The 14,088-nt window shown below is 55.5% G+C and overlaps 9 protein-coding genes across 9 annotated transcripts; 4 read left to right on the forward strand and 5 right to left on the reverse strand.

Moving 5' to 3' along the window:
• Positions 1–17: 17 nt before the first annotated feature.
• On the forward strand, positions 18–1,568 carry BU25DRAFT_448435 (uncharacterized protein). Its single transcript, XM_033709601.1, has 4 exons — positions 18–532; positions 581–763; positions 821–977; positions 1,033–1,568. The coding sequence occupies exons 1-4, from the start codon at positions 358–360 to the stop codon at positions 1,355–1,357; spliced, it is 840 nt and encodes a 279-aa protein (XP_033562200.1). The 5' UTR covers positions 18–357; the 3' UTR covers positions 1,358–1,568.
• A 650-nt stretch (positions 1,569–2,218) lies between these two features.
• On the forward strand, positions 2,219–2,695 carry BU25DRAFT_458388 (uncharacterized protein; the record flags this gene model as incomplete). Its single annotated transcript, XM_033710199.1, has 2 exons — positions 2,219–2,486; positions 2,544–2,695. The coding sequence occupies 2 exons, from the start codon at positions 2,219–2,221 to the stop codon at positions 2,693–2,695; spliced, it is 420 nt and encodes a 139-aa protein (XP_033562201.1).
• An 81-nt stretch (positions 2,696–2,776) lies between these two features.
• BU25DRAFT_491139 (putative isomerase YbhE) lies at positions 2,777–3,989 on the reverse strand (the record flags this gene model as incomplete). The annotated part of the gene is made up of 2 exons (XM_033711540.1): positions 2,777–3,568; positions 3,622–3,989. The coding sequence occupies 2 exons, from the start codon at positions 3,987–3,989 to the stop codon at positions 2,779–2,781; spliced, it is 1,158 nt and encodes a 385-aa protein (XP_033562202.1).
• A 1,017-nt stretch (positions 3,990–5,006) lies between these two features.
• BU25DRAFT_296613 (uncharacterized protein) lies at positions 5,007–5,267 on the reverse strand (the record flags this gene model as incomplete). Its single annotated transcript, XM_033701918.1, has 1 exon — positions 5,007–5,267. A coding segment is annotated over one exon (261 nt), but the record flags the coding sequence as incomplete, so codon positions are not given.
• Positions 5,268–5,696: 429 nt separating this feature from the next.
• On the reverse strand, positions 5,697–6,609 carry BU25DRAFT_340828 (uncharacterized protein; the record flags this gene model as incomplete). The annotated part of the gene is made up of 2 exons (XM_033702828.1): positions 5,697–5,848; positions 6,063–6,609. The coding sequence occupies 2 exons, from the start codon at positions 6,607–6,609 to the stop codon at positions 5,697–5,699; spliced, it is 699 nt and encodes a 232-aa protein (XP_033562204.1).
• A 404-nt stretch (positions 6,610–7,013) lies between these two features.
• On the reverse strand, positions 7,014–8,784 carry BU25DRAFT_458391 (uncharacterized protein; the record flags this gene model as incomplete). The annotated part of the gene is made up of 2 exons (XM_033710200.1): positions 7,014–8,548; positions 8,607–8,784. 2 exons carry the CDS (start codon positions 8,782–8,784, stop codon positions 7,014–7,016), a joined length of 1,713 nt encoding a protein of 570 aa, XP_033562205.1.
• Positions 8,785–9,127: 343 nt separating this feature from the next.
• BU25DRAFT_392584 (uncharacterized protein) lies at positions 9,128–10,904 on the forward strand. Its single transcript, XM_033704660.1, has 3 exons — positions 9,128–9,219; positions 9,280–9,898; positions 9,947–10,904. Exons 1-3 carry the CDS (start codon positions 9,155–9,157, stop codon positions 10,610–10,612), a joined length of 1,350 nt encoding a protein of 449 aa, XP_033562206.1. The 5' UTR covers positions 9,128–9,154; the 3' UTR covers positions 10,613–10,904.
• Positions 10,905–10,916: 12 nt separating this feature from the next.
• Positions 10,917–11,826, forward strand: BU25DRAFT_410640 (uncharacterized protein). The gene has a single exon (XM_033706349.1). It carries the CDS (start codon positions 11,016–11,018, stop codon positions 11,544–11,546), a length of 531 nt encoding a protein of 176 aa, XP_033562207.1. The 5' UTR covers positions 10,917–11,015; the 3' UTR covers positions 11,547–11,826.
• A 129-nt stretch (positions 11,827–11,955) lies between these two features.
• BU25DRAFT_410641 (uncharacterized protein) lies at positions 11,956–13,624 on the reverse strand. The gene has a single exon (XM_033706350.1). It carries the CDS (start codon positions 13,303–13,305, stop codon positions 12,154–12,156), a length of 1,152 nt encoding a protein of 383 aa, XP_033562208.1. The 5' UTR covers positions 13,306–13,624; the 3' UTR covers positions 11,956–12,153.
• Between the last annotated feature and the right edge of the window lie 464 nt (positions 13,625–14,088).

Raw genomic sequence — 14,088 nt, forward strand, 5'->3', positions numbered from 1 at the left:
CCACCAACCATCGCATCGTAAAATCCATCCAAGGCCCACTGCCCCCTATCTCCTCCGCACAAAGGGAGGTAGATGTGGAGCAAACATGCGGAGAGCCTGGGGAACTGGGGCAAATCCACAGGACTCGACCATTCTTGCCTCGGCTGGCTGTGGAGATGACGACGACGTTATCTGGAGATGCCATCCAGCACCATGTCCGGCATGCCTCCTGCTTGAAACATTGCAACAATAAAGACTCGGGGATCCGCCTGCGTGGGTACCGCCGCTGGATCGTCTCCAGTTGCTCGGATTGACATCTCGATCTTTCTTGACCCTCTGTTGCTATTCGCTTCAGTCTCAACAACATCCATTGCGACCATGTCTGACGTCCACAAGATTGACCAAGAGATGCGCGAACACAACGGACATAACTTCGTTGGCAACGGCGCTGAGCTGAGTCGTCAAGTCACCGTTCAGCTGAGCTCTGAGCAGTATGAACGCCTGTTCTTCCAACCGTCAGCACCTCGCCGTGGTGACTTTGCAAAACGATTCGGTCAGTATTCTACGTGGATTGTCGGGGACTAGACTGACTGACCATTAGGTAATCCGACACTGCTCGGACTGATTGGTTTCTTAATTCCATACACATCGACTATTCTCATACTCTGCGGCTTCCAAGGTGCCGTCGCACCGCAGAGTTTGATCGGACTGAGCGGTGATTACTACTTCTTTGGTTGCATCGCTATGAATCTTGCCGGAATTGCGGAGTTCATCCTTGGAAACAGTGAGTGCACCTCAATTGAAACACAAGTCACGCTAGAGTACTGATAGCTTCGTTCAGCCTTCCCCATGGCAGTCTTCCTCATCTACGGCAGCCATTGGGGCAGTCTCGCATATACCCAAGACCCGATCCACCAGACGACTGCACCTTTCACAGAGCTTGGCGGCGCTAATGGCGCAGCGTACAACTCATCTCAGGGCTTTCACAACGTCACAATGTGTGTACCTTCGATGATAGAGACTCAGTGATACAAGCGACTGACTCTGACCTAGGGCAATCGCAAGCTTTGTATTCTTCATGGGCACTTTCCGCGTAAATGTCTTCTTCACACTGACATTCTTCGGCCTCATCATGCTCTTCTCTTTCATCGCTGCTGCTGACTTCCGGGTCGGACATGCTACGAATGAAGCTGATGTGGAGCACATCAACAAGCTGCTCCACATTGCTGGAGGGTTTGGATTCATCGGTCTCATCTGTGGCTGGTACCTGGCCATTCTCACCGCTTGCGAGGCTGTCGGCATTCCGTGTCCACTACCTGTTCTTGACTTGAGCAGCAAAGTCTTCCCCCAAAAGGATGCGACCGTCAATGGCGAATGAGGGGATAAGCCATCGATACCCAAAGAGCCTCGGGATAACCGTGTAACTTCGCGCTCGTGGCCAAGTGGATGGTATCGCCAGCGTTGCACATGGCAAGACCTCGGGTTGGGACTCTTCAACGTAAGGATTGGCTGGATTGGTTGCGCATCGTCGTGTTTGTTGCCGCTTTGGCAATGAGCAGCGGGAGAAGTAGGGTAAATGTGTCCGCGCCGTCATGCAAGCAGACGGAAATAATCAATCAGACTTCTGCATCAATGCAGCATACCAGGACAGAGTGTCTCCCTCCTTTTTCGTAATGTCAAACAGCACCCGTGCTAGCTCGGAATCCGCGGGTCGTGCTATCTGTGTGGTTCCCTGTTTATACATACCACTCACTAGCAGCACTGGTAGTCAACTACACTCACCTTCAAAAATCTTCATTGCTTCGCATTCTATACACTCCTGTCGAATTCGTCTTTGCAGTCTGCGAATGCGTTCTGCCATTCGAGTTTCAACGTTTAAGTTTTGTTTTTGCAGTGCGAGACATCGGCTCGGCTCCACTACTCGGAGATTTTCTATGGAGCGAGAGGCGATTTCAAGCCGCGCTCGCAACGCTATGACAATCAACGTTCATGCTACGTTATACACGTCTCCACCCTCACGAAGATCATCCAAAATTAGCAATTCTCCTGCCTCATACCGTGCTTTCTCTCAAGTCATCAGTGACGTTGAATACGAGCGACGCTTGTATATAAGCTTTGCGAGGCTGTCCCTCGGTGAGTACATCTTGCATCTCGTCATCGCTACACACACTCGCTACCAACACTCAAACACTTCCCAAAACCTATCAACATGCGTTTCACAATCGCTACCGTTGCCACCATGGCCGCCGCTGCCACTGCGACTGTCATTCCCCGTGCCGACTACGGCGCCTGGAACGTTTCCATCACATCGACCGGTGGCTCGGACAAGCAGCGCACCGAGACCGTTACCGGCGTCTACGCCAACGCTCAGCTCACCGACAACATCCCTGTGAACTGCCACTTCCAGGGTATGCTCAATGGCGAGGTGATCAACAAGCTCACCTGCGATCCTGAGTCTTTCAGCTACACGTTTGAGGCGGCCGGCTACGACGATGGGTACTTGTACCGTATGTTGCTCTATGCCAACGCATGCTTCCAAAGAATCTCTGCTAACAAAGGAACAGAGCTTACACTGACCCAGACGGTTGCCCTCAGTGGCACAAACGTCACCGTCAAGGGCACATCAGACAAGTTCAAGAGGACTTGTGATAAAGTTACCGGCAAGAGGTGCTCTGCCTCCGACATCCTTGTGCAGGCATCTACAGCCGTCGCTTAAGTGGGAGTGGAGACTACGCATCATTAATGGCGAGCTAGAGTAATAGTAGACGATCGATAGTCTGTTCAAAGGGTGTTTCTAATCTACTCTGCCCACACTACGGCGCTTAATCCATCTTCGTTCTCGGGCGTCCCAGCAGCCCCGATCCTCAAAGTTGCTACCATCTTTCCCAATCGACCCGTGACCGTATCCCTTGCCACAACAGCAACATTACTGGTTGTCTGGTCACCAACAGCAATGTAGTCTCCTGCCTTGTTGATATCGAATGACCTTGGGTACGTCCCGTAACTGCTCGTGTTCTCCACCCAGGTGATCTTGCCTCCTGAAGCGATGTTATACTGCGTGATCGAATCATTTCCTGAAAACCTCTTGTCGTTCCTGTTTGAAGTATACACGAAGTTGTCTTTGACGTGGATTTCACCAACTTTGGTTCCCGTGGGTGCGGACGCATTGCCCTGGTACGGCGTCAAGGTGTCCTGCAGTGTCAGTATCAGACATCCGGTGGATGCTGATGGGTAGGCGACCTTCCATCCAGAGACTGAGTTTGACAACTCGTTGGCGATGAACAGGGTGGTGTTCGCCCCGGAACCCCAGAACGCTCCATGACGTGGCCCGGTGCCCGGCACCGGTTTGCCGGTCCCGCATTCTGTTAGCTTGCCAGAACTACGATCAATGCGTTTGATCCGAATAAGATCCGCACCAAGATCTGGTACTATCAAGTAGTCCCCTGTTGGGTCTGTGAAAACGTGGTGCGGGTGTGGTGCATCTTGGCGACTCGGGATTTTGCCTGGGCCGTCCATGGTGTACTTCAACGTTTGCAAGGGCTGGGCGCCGGTGAGCGGAAGCTTGAACGTCGAGATCTGGCTTGTTTGACTGCGTCCGTTAACGATGGACCAAGCATTGAGTGTCTTTGGGGGGGTACGAACTAGTGCGCGTTGGCGATGAAAGACCTTCCGTCTGCTCCTCCGTAGAGGGTTGTTGCTACCACGCCCATCGCTGTAGGACCTTTTCCAGAGGCCTTCAAAGCACCATCGCTACTGATGGAGAAGGAAGCGAGATTCCCTGATGATGCGCCGTAGAAGACTTCATCTGCGATGTACAGCGCCTTGCCAGGGCTGTCATAGGTGATCCAGCTTGGTAGCGTATTTCCGGTGCTCGTCGAGTTTACGAGCGTCAAGGTGTTTCCATTCAGGTTCAAGATGTTGATCGTGCCGGAGTAGTGGGATGCATAGAGTCTTGCTGCGCTTACGCCGCTGCTTAGAAACGCCACGAAGAGAAGATGTGATGATAACATCACGCCGACCGTTTGTCAAGTCTAGTAGGTGTGATAAGCTTGGGCAAATGTCTACGCTCACTGCAGTTGTGCTCTTCTTCTACCCGCCGAATAGGTGCGACATGGCTGTAGGATGTACATTGGTAATATTGGTGATTGATTAAGCTTTGCGGCCCGATTCTTGAAGCCACTGCTTGCAATCGTCCCTTCCATCTCGTTAGAGTGATATAATTTAAGAGCTTGTTTCAGAGTGAGTCTGACTGCTACCACCGGCTGAATGCGGACGACTTTGGAGAGAATATTACCGAATTTCGCTACAGCGCGAAATCCAACATCCTCCGAGTGAAAACTACCTGTTTCTCCTCAGATAATTGCTTGTAGGGGCGTGGAGGTCGCCAATCCATATCGAGCATTGGTAGTTGGAGCTGCCAGACCTCTCGTTTGATAAATGATAAATAAAACCCGAGCTTGGGCTATGAGAACTGTTGATGAGCAATGCCAAAGGATAAGAATATGTACTGGGATTTCACGGTAATCATGAATACAGCATATAGACATTCAGCCTATTGTGCTGATGGCGCGGTGTGGTGGCAGTCTATTACTCGATTCAGGCTTTTTCGGTTGCATGAGAGCACGCAGCATGGCACACAAACCAGTTCTCAGCATGTCGTAAGTCCCAGCTTGGACTGCACAGCGCAGAACAGAGCAATCTCCACGATACGTTGTAACATGGTCTTACAACTGGTATCGAAAGCCACTTGCGATTTGCGCTTCGGTTGGTCCACTTTTGCCGGTGAGCTCCCCCCAGTCCAGTTTCTGATTCTGTTTCCTTAGATACAGCCTGGTCACTGTGGCCACAACAAAAGCTGTAGCAGAAGCGACTAGGCTAACCGTGAATGCTACAAAGTGCCAAGGTGCGCCGTTGTATAGATAATGGTGCCCATACATTCGTTGTGTTGCACACTGAGATAATGGGTGCGATGGCGGACGTACGTCTGGCAACTGGCTGGCTCAAGTGCCGGTGATCCAGGACAGTAGAACAGCAAAGGCCGCATAGAATGACGGTGGCATCAGCATCATGGCGATGTATCGGCCTGCTGTGCTCAAGGTTGAGACAGCGATGATGTTGGCGACCAGGGTGACGCTCAGTGGAAAGACGATGTGGCAGTAGCGTTCCCCAGTACGATCGGAGCGAAAAACCATGATCAAAATGACTATGCAGCAGAGTACAAACGGTGGAGCTGCTAGGGCAAGTGTCGTGGTCCGGTTATAGCCAAGGGTCACGACCACTCGTGGAAAGATGTGACGGTTTATGGAGTAAAGGTGTCATGTGTGTTGGTGCAGTGCTCTTGCCTGTTTCAACAAACGTCATGTAAACAAGACTGCCGGGTGAGAGGCAATCATACAACACTGAACAAGAACAACACAATATATCGGTTCCCCCCTGACTCACTGCCTTGCGCGGTTACACCTTCATTTATTGCAACTACTGCAACAAAAGAAGTTGGTGACGCCCGCCGAGATAAAGAGGCAATACACGGTCGTGAGAAACAGCCGTGATCCTTGAGTGCGAGATTTAAGCCGTGCATTGCAGTAATCTCGGAACGGTTGTCTTGTTGACCTTGGTCGCTCTCATAGTTCCAACGAATCCACACAAGATCGGTCTCCGTACTCTTTCCACCTGGAGACGATGGCTTGAGGCCTGAGGATATGCTTCATGGCATGTGTTCATATGGTCTCCCGAGGCTTCGTATAGTCGGGCGCAATGACATTCAAAGTCTCAGGACTACACATTCCCAGCATAGCGAAGACCTTATCACGCTGATTCGTGAAGGTGACATCTGTCCAGCTTCTCCTCCAATGAGGAACACGGAGTAAAGCTTGACTTTTTATTTTTATTTTTTTATGGATATTGCATTGCTGTGATGAAGACAGACCCAGATACTGCTACTACGCCGCATTTGACGGCAATATGTTGGGCAGCAGCTACCTCTTGCAGTACCCAAACTCTGTAGAACCGCGGTCGGCTCAGGAATGTCACAAGCAGTCGCTTCAGGGACGATTGTTGATCGGCGTGGGCGGTCCCATCTTCACTCTGGAAATATTCGATCAGGTTGATTGCTGAAGGTAAAGGGTCGGGCGGAGACCGCCAGATGATGTTTGCCACGTCCTCAATCAGAGCGAATAGCTCCGCGCTCTCATTTTCCTCGGTCCCGAGCCAAACAACCAAGCGATTGACGTGTGAGTAGATCCTCGCCATGAACTTGACTTGGTTCGCACGCTCCATCAGATCATCCTGATTAATACAGACAGCATCGATCGACGTTGAACGAGGCAGAGCCGGGTCTCGAAGCTGTTGTAGAGCCGTGAATAAGTTTTCGGTGGTGTCAGGGTAACCCTGAGCGGTAGCTGGTTCGACATGAGAGGGCAGGTCCGAGACGTAGGTTCGGAACTTCTTAGTAGGGTCGCCCCACACGTAGGACAGCGCCTCGAACAGCCCAGCTATAGGACCTTCTGGAATTGTGTAGTCGACGACTTGGCAGTGGATTTCTGTTCCTGGAAGTCCCCGGCAGTATTTGTAGTAGGCGGATGCTGTTCTTGGCAGACAGGAGCGGTCGATACGTGTAAGGCTGCATCTCATCGTTGGGAAATGTGCCGGGAGAGGTGGGTGTAAACCCCCAGCTGGGCCAATGCATGTCGAAGGACCGGTTTCAGGGCTTGGACGGCCAGCCCACACCTCTGTAGTGAGAGGTCCAGGCTGGAGGTCTTCAGGTAGCTGAATGGTTGGGAGCAACGGCCGACTCGCGACTAGTTACTGTGAACGAGGAGACGATACAGGTCGTATTCGAAGAGCTGAGGGCGGTGAGTTCGTGCGGGCGAGCGAGAGTGTGTGAAAGAAGATGTGTTGTGAAGGTCGTCAGCGAGAGTGTGTGAAAGAAGACGTGTTGTGGAGGTCGTCAGCGAGAGAGTGGCGCACCATGGAAAAAACCTTGGGCTCGTTTGATGGGTATCATTCCTATTCATTTGACCACTCCTGCAGCCCTTCTAGAGCGCCAAACCCTCTCCTGCATCGTCCATGTCCTCCTCATCTCCGAGGTCTCCCTCCTCACCCATACCAACACTAAACCTCATGAACTTCTCGTTCTTGCTCTCTGTACCCCACTCGACTACTTGGCCGTCTTGTACCTCGCAATCCTTGAGCACTGTCTTGTCGTTGTCCTTGGCACCGCCGCCCTCGATCTTGCACCTCCTGCCCAAAATGCAGTCCGTGAGCTGTACGTTCGTGCCAACCTCGACACCGTCCATAAGCAGACACCTCAACAGGCGCGCGCCCTCGCCAATCTTGCAGTTCGACCCGATGACGCTTTCCTTGATGTTTGTCTTCTCTGCCACATCGACGTTGTCGGCGAGCAGGCTGTTCTCGGCTTCGACCCTGCACTTCTTCGGTATCGAGTGTGCGGTCGACGGTGCGATCTTGTTGGCGAAAGCAAAAGGCGAAGTGCTGTTCTCGGGGAGCTTGGCGAGGCGCAGCGAGACGGCGAGGAGGAGATGCGCTGTGTCCACGCGGCGAATGAGCGGGTTTGTGGGTGCGGAAGGCTGGACGTATGCGAGGATGGGCGGCACGGTAAGCTTTGGTCTTGAAGTGAGCGACTTTGCGCTCTCGGGTATGCTGGAAGACCCGAGGACGCGCGAGGCGAGGATGGACGGCGTGCCTGTGCCGTTTGTGGCGGCGGCGCCGGAGTATGTGCTGCTGTACCTGGAGACATCGATCTCCTCCTCGACCACCAGCGAGCCGTCTGAGCTGGCGTCGTCGCTGCCCTGGAAGATCTCGCGCAGACCCAGCTTGTCGCCCACGCCCTCTTGCCAGCCCGCCTTGGCCCACCAGCCCAGCACCTCTTCGCTGATGTTGTCGAACTTGTCGTTCCTGCGGATCATCTCGGCGACCCAGTAGGGGAAGAAGTAGAGGTGAGCGTCGCGGTGAGTCGTCAGCATCCGCACGCGGGCGTGCTTGCGAATGAGCGAGTGGCGAACGGGGAAGGCCTTGTGTTCCTCGGTGATGTCGTTGAGGGTGTCGGTGGGGACCGAGTAGACGAGGTTAGCGATGTCGCGGCGTATCGAGTCGGCGGGCGGGGGGACGACTGGCGTGGGCATCGGGGTAGTCGCGATGAAGTCGGTCTCCTCGCCCTTCTTGCTGCCTTCGCCCTTTGTCTGGTACCACACACCGAGGCCGCCCCTTCGACCGACCCTCTCTCCGCCCGCGCCGAATGCCGTCTTGCCGCCGATCGCTTGTGAGCCAGCGACTGCGCCGGGGAAGCCAGCTTGCTCGACCATCCAGGCATCTGCGAGCGCAGTGCCGTCGAGCTCGCAGACCAGATCGCAGGGCAGCACGATGAAGTCGCCCTTGATCGCGCTCTGCACCTCGGGCAGCCTGAGGAGGTCGCCGGTGCCGGTCTCGTGTGTGAGGTCCCTGGGCGCGACCGTCTCGGGCCGCGGCGCGGGCAGCGATGTGAGGTGCGGGTTCTGCGACATGGCGGCCTCGATGGCCTCCAGCGACTCTGGCGGCGTGACAACGGTGATGTCTGAGCAGGGTCAGCACGGCCAGCAAGACGCACCAGTGCATGTAGTAGGTGATCCTACCCGTGACGCCCATGCGGTAGCACCACTCGAGCGGGTACCAGACCATAGGCCTGTTCGCGATGGGCAGGAGCGCCTTTGGTATTTCCTTGGGCGTGGACGTGAACGTGCTGAACGACGCACCGGGCCCGCACAGGATGAGCGCCTGGAAGCCCGGCGAGGGCAGTGCAGCGTGGGGCATGCTGAACACGGGGCTCTGCTGCTGCGCGGGGTGAATGCAAAAAGGTGGCGACGGGTCGAGGCGGGCGCTGCAGGAAGCTGCTGCTGGGCTGGGTCGTGCGTGCAGGTCGTGCGTGCAGGCCGCTCAGGTCGCTCAGGTCGCTCCGGTCGCTCCAAGAGTCACCCCGCCAAACTTTTGGAATTTGGTCGCGCGCGCGAGTCATGGCGCGCTGATGGCGCCCGCGGTCCCTCGGCAGGCACACGCCGTGCATGCAGCTTCCCCAGCCACAACAACACCAACCCGAGCGGCCAGCCACAACACCAACCCGAGCTGTGCCCTTCAGCGCATCCGGCACCACAACAACCTGAGGATGACATGAGCAGCGCGCACCATGTCCTTCAACTACGACCGCTATGACCGCCGACAGCCTGCGGCCCGGACGCGCTCCACACTTGGGTACGACGCAGCGTTGCGCACCGCGTTGACGGTGGTGCAGGCCAGCTAACGTGGTGACAGCTACTGGGTGCCCCTAGTCCTCACCGTCACCGTCGCGACCGCCGGGCTCGCGGCCTGGGTGTGGTCCGAACGCCGCGACGACGAAGACGAGTCCTCGGAAGACGACAACCTCAGCTACGGCGAGGAGCGCGACGGCAAGACGCCGCGCCGCACCACCCACGGCGGCGGCAGCAGCGCGCCTCTCCACCGCGACAACACGGGCCTGTCGCAGGGCGTCGTGCCCCAGGACGACCTGGTGTCGCGCGTCCAGGGCGTGATCCGCCGCACGCCGAGCCCCCAGCAGGTGTTCGACACGGTGAGCAAGAAGACTGCCGCCGGCTGGGCGGCCGCCGGCGCAGCGCTGGCCAGCATCCGCGAGGAGGACAAGGACGACTATGGCGACCACACCCGCTGGTCCGAAGAGGCTGCCATCCGACGCAACGTCGAGGCACAGTCCGCACAGAGCTCGTCCGCAGTAGACGAGCAGGCCCGCGCATTCGCTGCCTCGGTCCGCAGCGGAGGCAGCGGAGGCAGCGGAGGCAGCGCCGGCGGCAAGAGGAAGACCGTCGTGCTCGTCGTATCCGCCGAGGCCCTGACGGGCTCACAGGATCACGATGGCTCCTACCGCTCGGAGAATGCCGTACGCATCGCCCTCTACCCACATCGACATGACAGCTAACCTCGCCAGACCATCCTCTCCCACCTCCCCGACACCGACTTCTCCAAGACCAGGCTCTTCGTCCTGATCTACTCTCCCTCCCTGCGCTCCCGGCCCGGCTCTCGCAGCCAGTCGCGCGACCGCTCCTCCCCCCTTGGCTCCTCATACTCTGCCATCAGCACACCAGCACGCACACCTGGCGAGGAACTGACATCCATCGACCCTCAGCCCGACCCTCAGCCAGACCACCAGCTCTACACCCCCGCGCTGTCGGCCCGCTCCGCAGACACCCTCCTCTGGAACACGCTCCACTCCCAGGCGCTAAGGCTGGTCGAGAACGCGGCCATGGTGTTGCCCTTCAGCACGCCCTCGGGATTCGTACACATGCTCCGCCACATCGGCCCACAGCTAGTCTACCTCGTCGATGCACTCAGCGGCGTCCAGGGCCGCAATGTCGAGGACATCAAGAGATGGGTCGGCCAGACCGTTGTCGTGGTCGGCAGTGACGGCACAGGCCTCGGCGGCCTCGTTGATACAGATGATGAGGCACCGGGAGGGAAGGGCAAGGCGTCGGAGCACCATGTCAGCAAGTGGTGGGAGAGTGCCGACATGGTCGGTCTAGGAAAAGGCGTGGAGGTGGTCGATGCATCCAGGCTCGAGGATGACTACGAGAGGAGGGTTGGAGGGCGGGAATAGCGAGTGATGGGCCAGGTGGGGCTGTACATCCTGATTGTTGATCGCTTTGGCGGGTACTTGTTGATATATGCTCATGTTTCGAACGAAGAAATGAACACCGCACACTGTTTCCTTCGCACACATTGCGCGACTCTCCTGCTTCGGCAACTGCCACTGCCTCCTCATCATCCAACATCATCACCGTCGCACTCCTTTCGCAAGCTTCGGTTCACCACTCACTACCGTAAACTCCATTCAGCACCCAAGCGCCCTCCCCGCTTAGCCGGGGATCTACGTTGATGCAAAAAATGTGCTTTGGCGCCACATGCAGGCTCGCGCAACGCTCTTGTCAGGGCTGTAATGCGTCCCGATCTTGCAGGCTGCACAGGCCCGGGCTCTGCTTGTGGCGCTCACGCTACATACGATGAAGTGGTCGGAACCGCAGACCCTGCTGGCCCCACCTGCTGACCCCAACTATCCCAGTATTCATGGTCGGACGGATTCGCTTGCTGGGCAGGGGCACCAAGCGCCATTCGCGAGGAGAGGGAATGTGACTACTGGCTTCTTTGGCCATGTGCATCGAACACGCAAATCAGACCTGCAACGCGGTGCTGGATTTGGTTGGCTGCGCTGCAGCATTGCCTTGGATGCGATCCGGACCTGGAACAAAGACGCCAAGTATGCACTCGACGAGGCCGAGTTGAAGTGCTGGCAGTGTAGCAACATAACCCAAAGGTATCTCGCATGTGCAGCGAGATCCACATCGACTTTCTGCTTGATGATAAGGCGGCACAACCCGAAAATCCTGAAGACGTCCAAGTACTTCCTGGTGGTACTAAGCATCACTATATCAAGCTTGATCAATGAAACCAGATGGCGCGTTGCCCCGGGTCCGAGAAGCCAACACAGTTCTTTCCACAATGTTCATACACTTACAAAGAGCAGAGGGGTATAGGTTGCGGTTGGAGAGAAATGCCTCGTAGTCGGCCCTTATCACGCGTTCAGAGCTTCGTTGTGGATGGCGGAGGTCAGAGCTGCAGCGCAGAATTGGCATGGCGTAGGAGTAACAGTATCCTGGAACCGACCTGTACAGTGAGCGGCGCGAGTTAGGATGGCGCCTGCGGATGGAGACAGAAAAGTTTTGTGCGTTGTGACAGGAAAAGGAGAGGGGAGTGTAAGGTGAAGCACGCGCTTCACTGTCCGCGCGCGGATGCGTACGCCTAGCAACACCGTGGCATGGCCCCGTCGGGACTGGTGGAGCTCCAGTGAATATATCGGGGTCGCCCGGGCACCACCGCAGGCTGCCTTGAGAATACAACCCTACTAACAAAGCGAGGTGTGCTTGCACTTGAGTAATATGTACCGTGATATTAAATGGAGGCTGTGCGTTGTGAGCCCAGAGGGTCCTGCTTTGTAGACGCCAAAGACAGACAACGTGATGTTCGCTAATCATCGACTGACCGAGTTCGGTGATCGAGGTCTGCAAGAAATGGTCATGTACTTGCGCAAACACAAACCTCCTCCCTCTCTTGGTGACGTGTTTGCACGACCGGCAGACTGACTCAAAGATGAAACTTTTCGAACCGATCCATAAGCGTCGCGACCCGCCCACTGCTCACCTGCTTGTACTCGCTCAACTTCGGTCTTTTAGGGGATGTTCCCACATCTTTCTCCTCGCTCTCCCTCTTCTCGGCCGACCGCACGTCATGATTTCTGTCCGAGCTATACACCGTTGAAATCGTAGAGAACGACAATGTCTCCTCATGTGGTAGCAACTCGGCGACAGTCGAGCCTGACAAGCTGCGCGGCCGGTCAGTCCGGAAACTTGTCTTCGATGTCGCGAAGTCCCTGCATTCGCAGGGCTCGATGGTTGGGATCGGTGTGTCGCGCTCGAGCTTCTCGAGGTTTTCGAGAAGTGACAGACGACGTGGAGCAAGCGTAATGAGGACAGCAACAAGGAGAGCAGCAAATTGCTCTGTAGCTCTTGGTAGCTCTGATTGACGCACACGTTGCGCAATGTCCAGGTTGCTGAGCTTAAGTATGGGCGTTGGATCGTATACGACGACGGCGGACGTGGAGGAAGATGTGCCATTGAAGGGTCGTGCAGCGCACATCGGTCTGGTCAGGATGTACTCGTTTGTGTACGACTCCTCTTCGGACTGGACACTGGCAAAATACTGCTTCATGGGTATGTCGCTTGGCGTTTGGTCAAAGCTATCATCGTAGACCGGAGCGTCCTGCACGCTCGCCGTGTCGAGATTCTTGGAACTGGCGATTTCACGGTCTCCAAGTATCTGAGGACTGGCATTCGACTTTCTCCCAGCCCAGTGCATCCGCTCAAGTCGTGCATTCATTCTCCTCAGCGCCTGTGTGATAGCCGATAGTATGCCACCCTTGTCACTTTGGGACAGGCGATAAGGATGTCGGGAAAGTGTCAGCATGAGCCAATCGTTCGTGCTGGAGAGCCCTAGTATGTGTCGATTGATTGAGGCCAGGTTGAGAGGCGTCAAGTCGCGAGTGCTCAGCAGCACATCCTTGTCGGTAATGGTTGCATCTGCACATCTCGTATTCGAAGAGTACGTCCATGGTTCGAAGTTCGCGATAGAGCTCAGGATCGACTGAAGGAGTTCGTATGGTAGTGACAAGACATTGGTGAGCGGGTACCGTGAGGGAAGTTCCGTTGTGTCTTCGAAGCCGATTGAAAGGTGCGACATCCTTGATTCGAATCGTGGTACGAGATCAGATCAACAGCACTGGTTTCTAGTCAATGCTTTTTGCGTCGAAGTTCACGCGACAGGCTCGCCTTTTGCTTGACAGCCATTTCGAGGTCACCAGTAGCAGCTCTTTACATGACGTTGACGATGATCTAAGAGTCTCGGAAGGTTTGGTTGACTAGATGCCGCGGGGCGTCATTAGGTGCATGTATAGCGCGATCTGGGGTCTTTAGATCTCATTGGAGAGACATGCAAGCTGACGCTTGTTAGAGTATACGATAGTCGACTTAGTAGTTACATGATTTGTCTTGTCTCTTCGGTGATTCTTTGTCGTGTTGCAGAAAGAATTACGGTACGCGAGGCGCGACGGACCGCTAAAACAAAGTGGGTCTGTACCGTGTCCGTGCGCGTAATGCGCGGATTCGCGTAATGCGCCGAACCACCAAAATAGGTCCACCAAAAATGAGGCTGTAGAGCCACACACAATGGTTATTATCATGAGATTTTCTGGTGGAGTAGTCTATAGACCTATATGAACAAGTTCCTCACTCAAACTTTTGTGGCACTCTGATTGGGCGGCCGCGGCTGTTGTATTTTGCCAGAGGGGATGGGGAGCAAGGCGCGGCAGCAGCACAACTACGGGCAGCTGCACTACCACGATTCTGCTTCTTCCTGGGTGCTGCAACCTCTGAGGCCTTGCGCTTGCCTCTTTGGGACAATTGTATAGGTTTTTTGGTGTTGCGCTCCCTCTGTTGACGCTCTTTTTCGGCCTTGCGTTCGGCA

This window comes from Macroventuria anomochaeta, assembly GCF_010093625.1.
Source record: "Macroventuria anomochaeta strain CBS 525.71 unplaced genomic scaffold BU25scaffold_15, whole genome shotgun sequence".
Lineage (NCBI taxonomy): Eukaryota > Fungi > Ascomycota > Dothideomycetes > Pleosporales > Didymellaceae > Macroventuria > Macroventuria anomochaeta.

What these genes read in the sequence shown, in the direction of transcription:
- BU25DRAFT_410640 (XM_033706349.1), top strand. Translation starts at nt 11,016, where the DNA reads ATGAAGTGGTCGGAACCGCAGACCCTGCTGGCCCCACCTGCTGACCCC.
- BU25DRAFT_410641 (XM_033706350.1), bottom strand. Translation starts at nt 13,305, where the DNA reads ATGTCGCACCTTTCAATCGGCTTCGAAGACACAACGGAACTTCCCTCA.
- BU25DRAFT_392584 (XM_033704660.1), top strand. Translation starts at nt 9,155, where the DNA reads ATGTCCTTCAACTACGACCGCTATGACCGCCGACAGCCTGCGGCCCGG. An exon ending in CGGACGCGCTCCACACTTGG is followed by an intron (nt 9,220 to 9,279) that starts GTACGACGCAGC and finishes ACGTGGTGACAG; the next exon opens with CTACTGGGTGCCCCTAGTCC. An exon ending in CCTACCGCTCGGAGAATGCC is followed by an intron (nt 9,899 to 9,946) that starts GTACGCATCGCC and finishes TAACCTCGCCAG; the next exon opens with ACCATCCTCTCCCACCTCCC.
- BU25DRAFT_448435 (XM_033709601.1), top strand. Translation starts at nt 358, where the DNA reads ATGTCTGACGTCCACAAGATTGACCAAGAGATGCGCGAACACAACGGA. An exon ending in TGACTTTGCAAAACGATTCG is followed by an intron (nt 533 to 580) that starts GTCAGTATTCTA and finishes ACTGACCATTAG; the next exon opens with GTAATCCGACACTGCTCGGA. An exon ending in GGAGTTCATCCTTGGAAACA is followed by an intron (nt 764 to 820) that starts GTGAGTGCACCT and finishes AGCTTCGTTCAG; the next exon opens with CCTTCCCCATGGCAGTCTTC.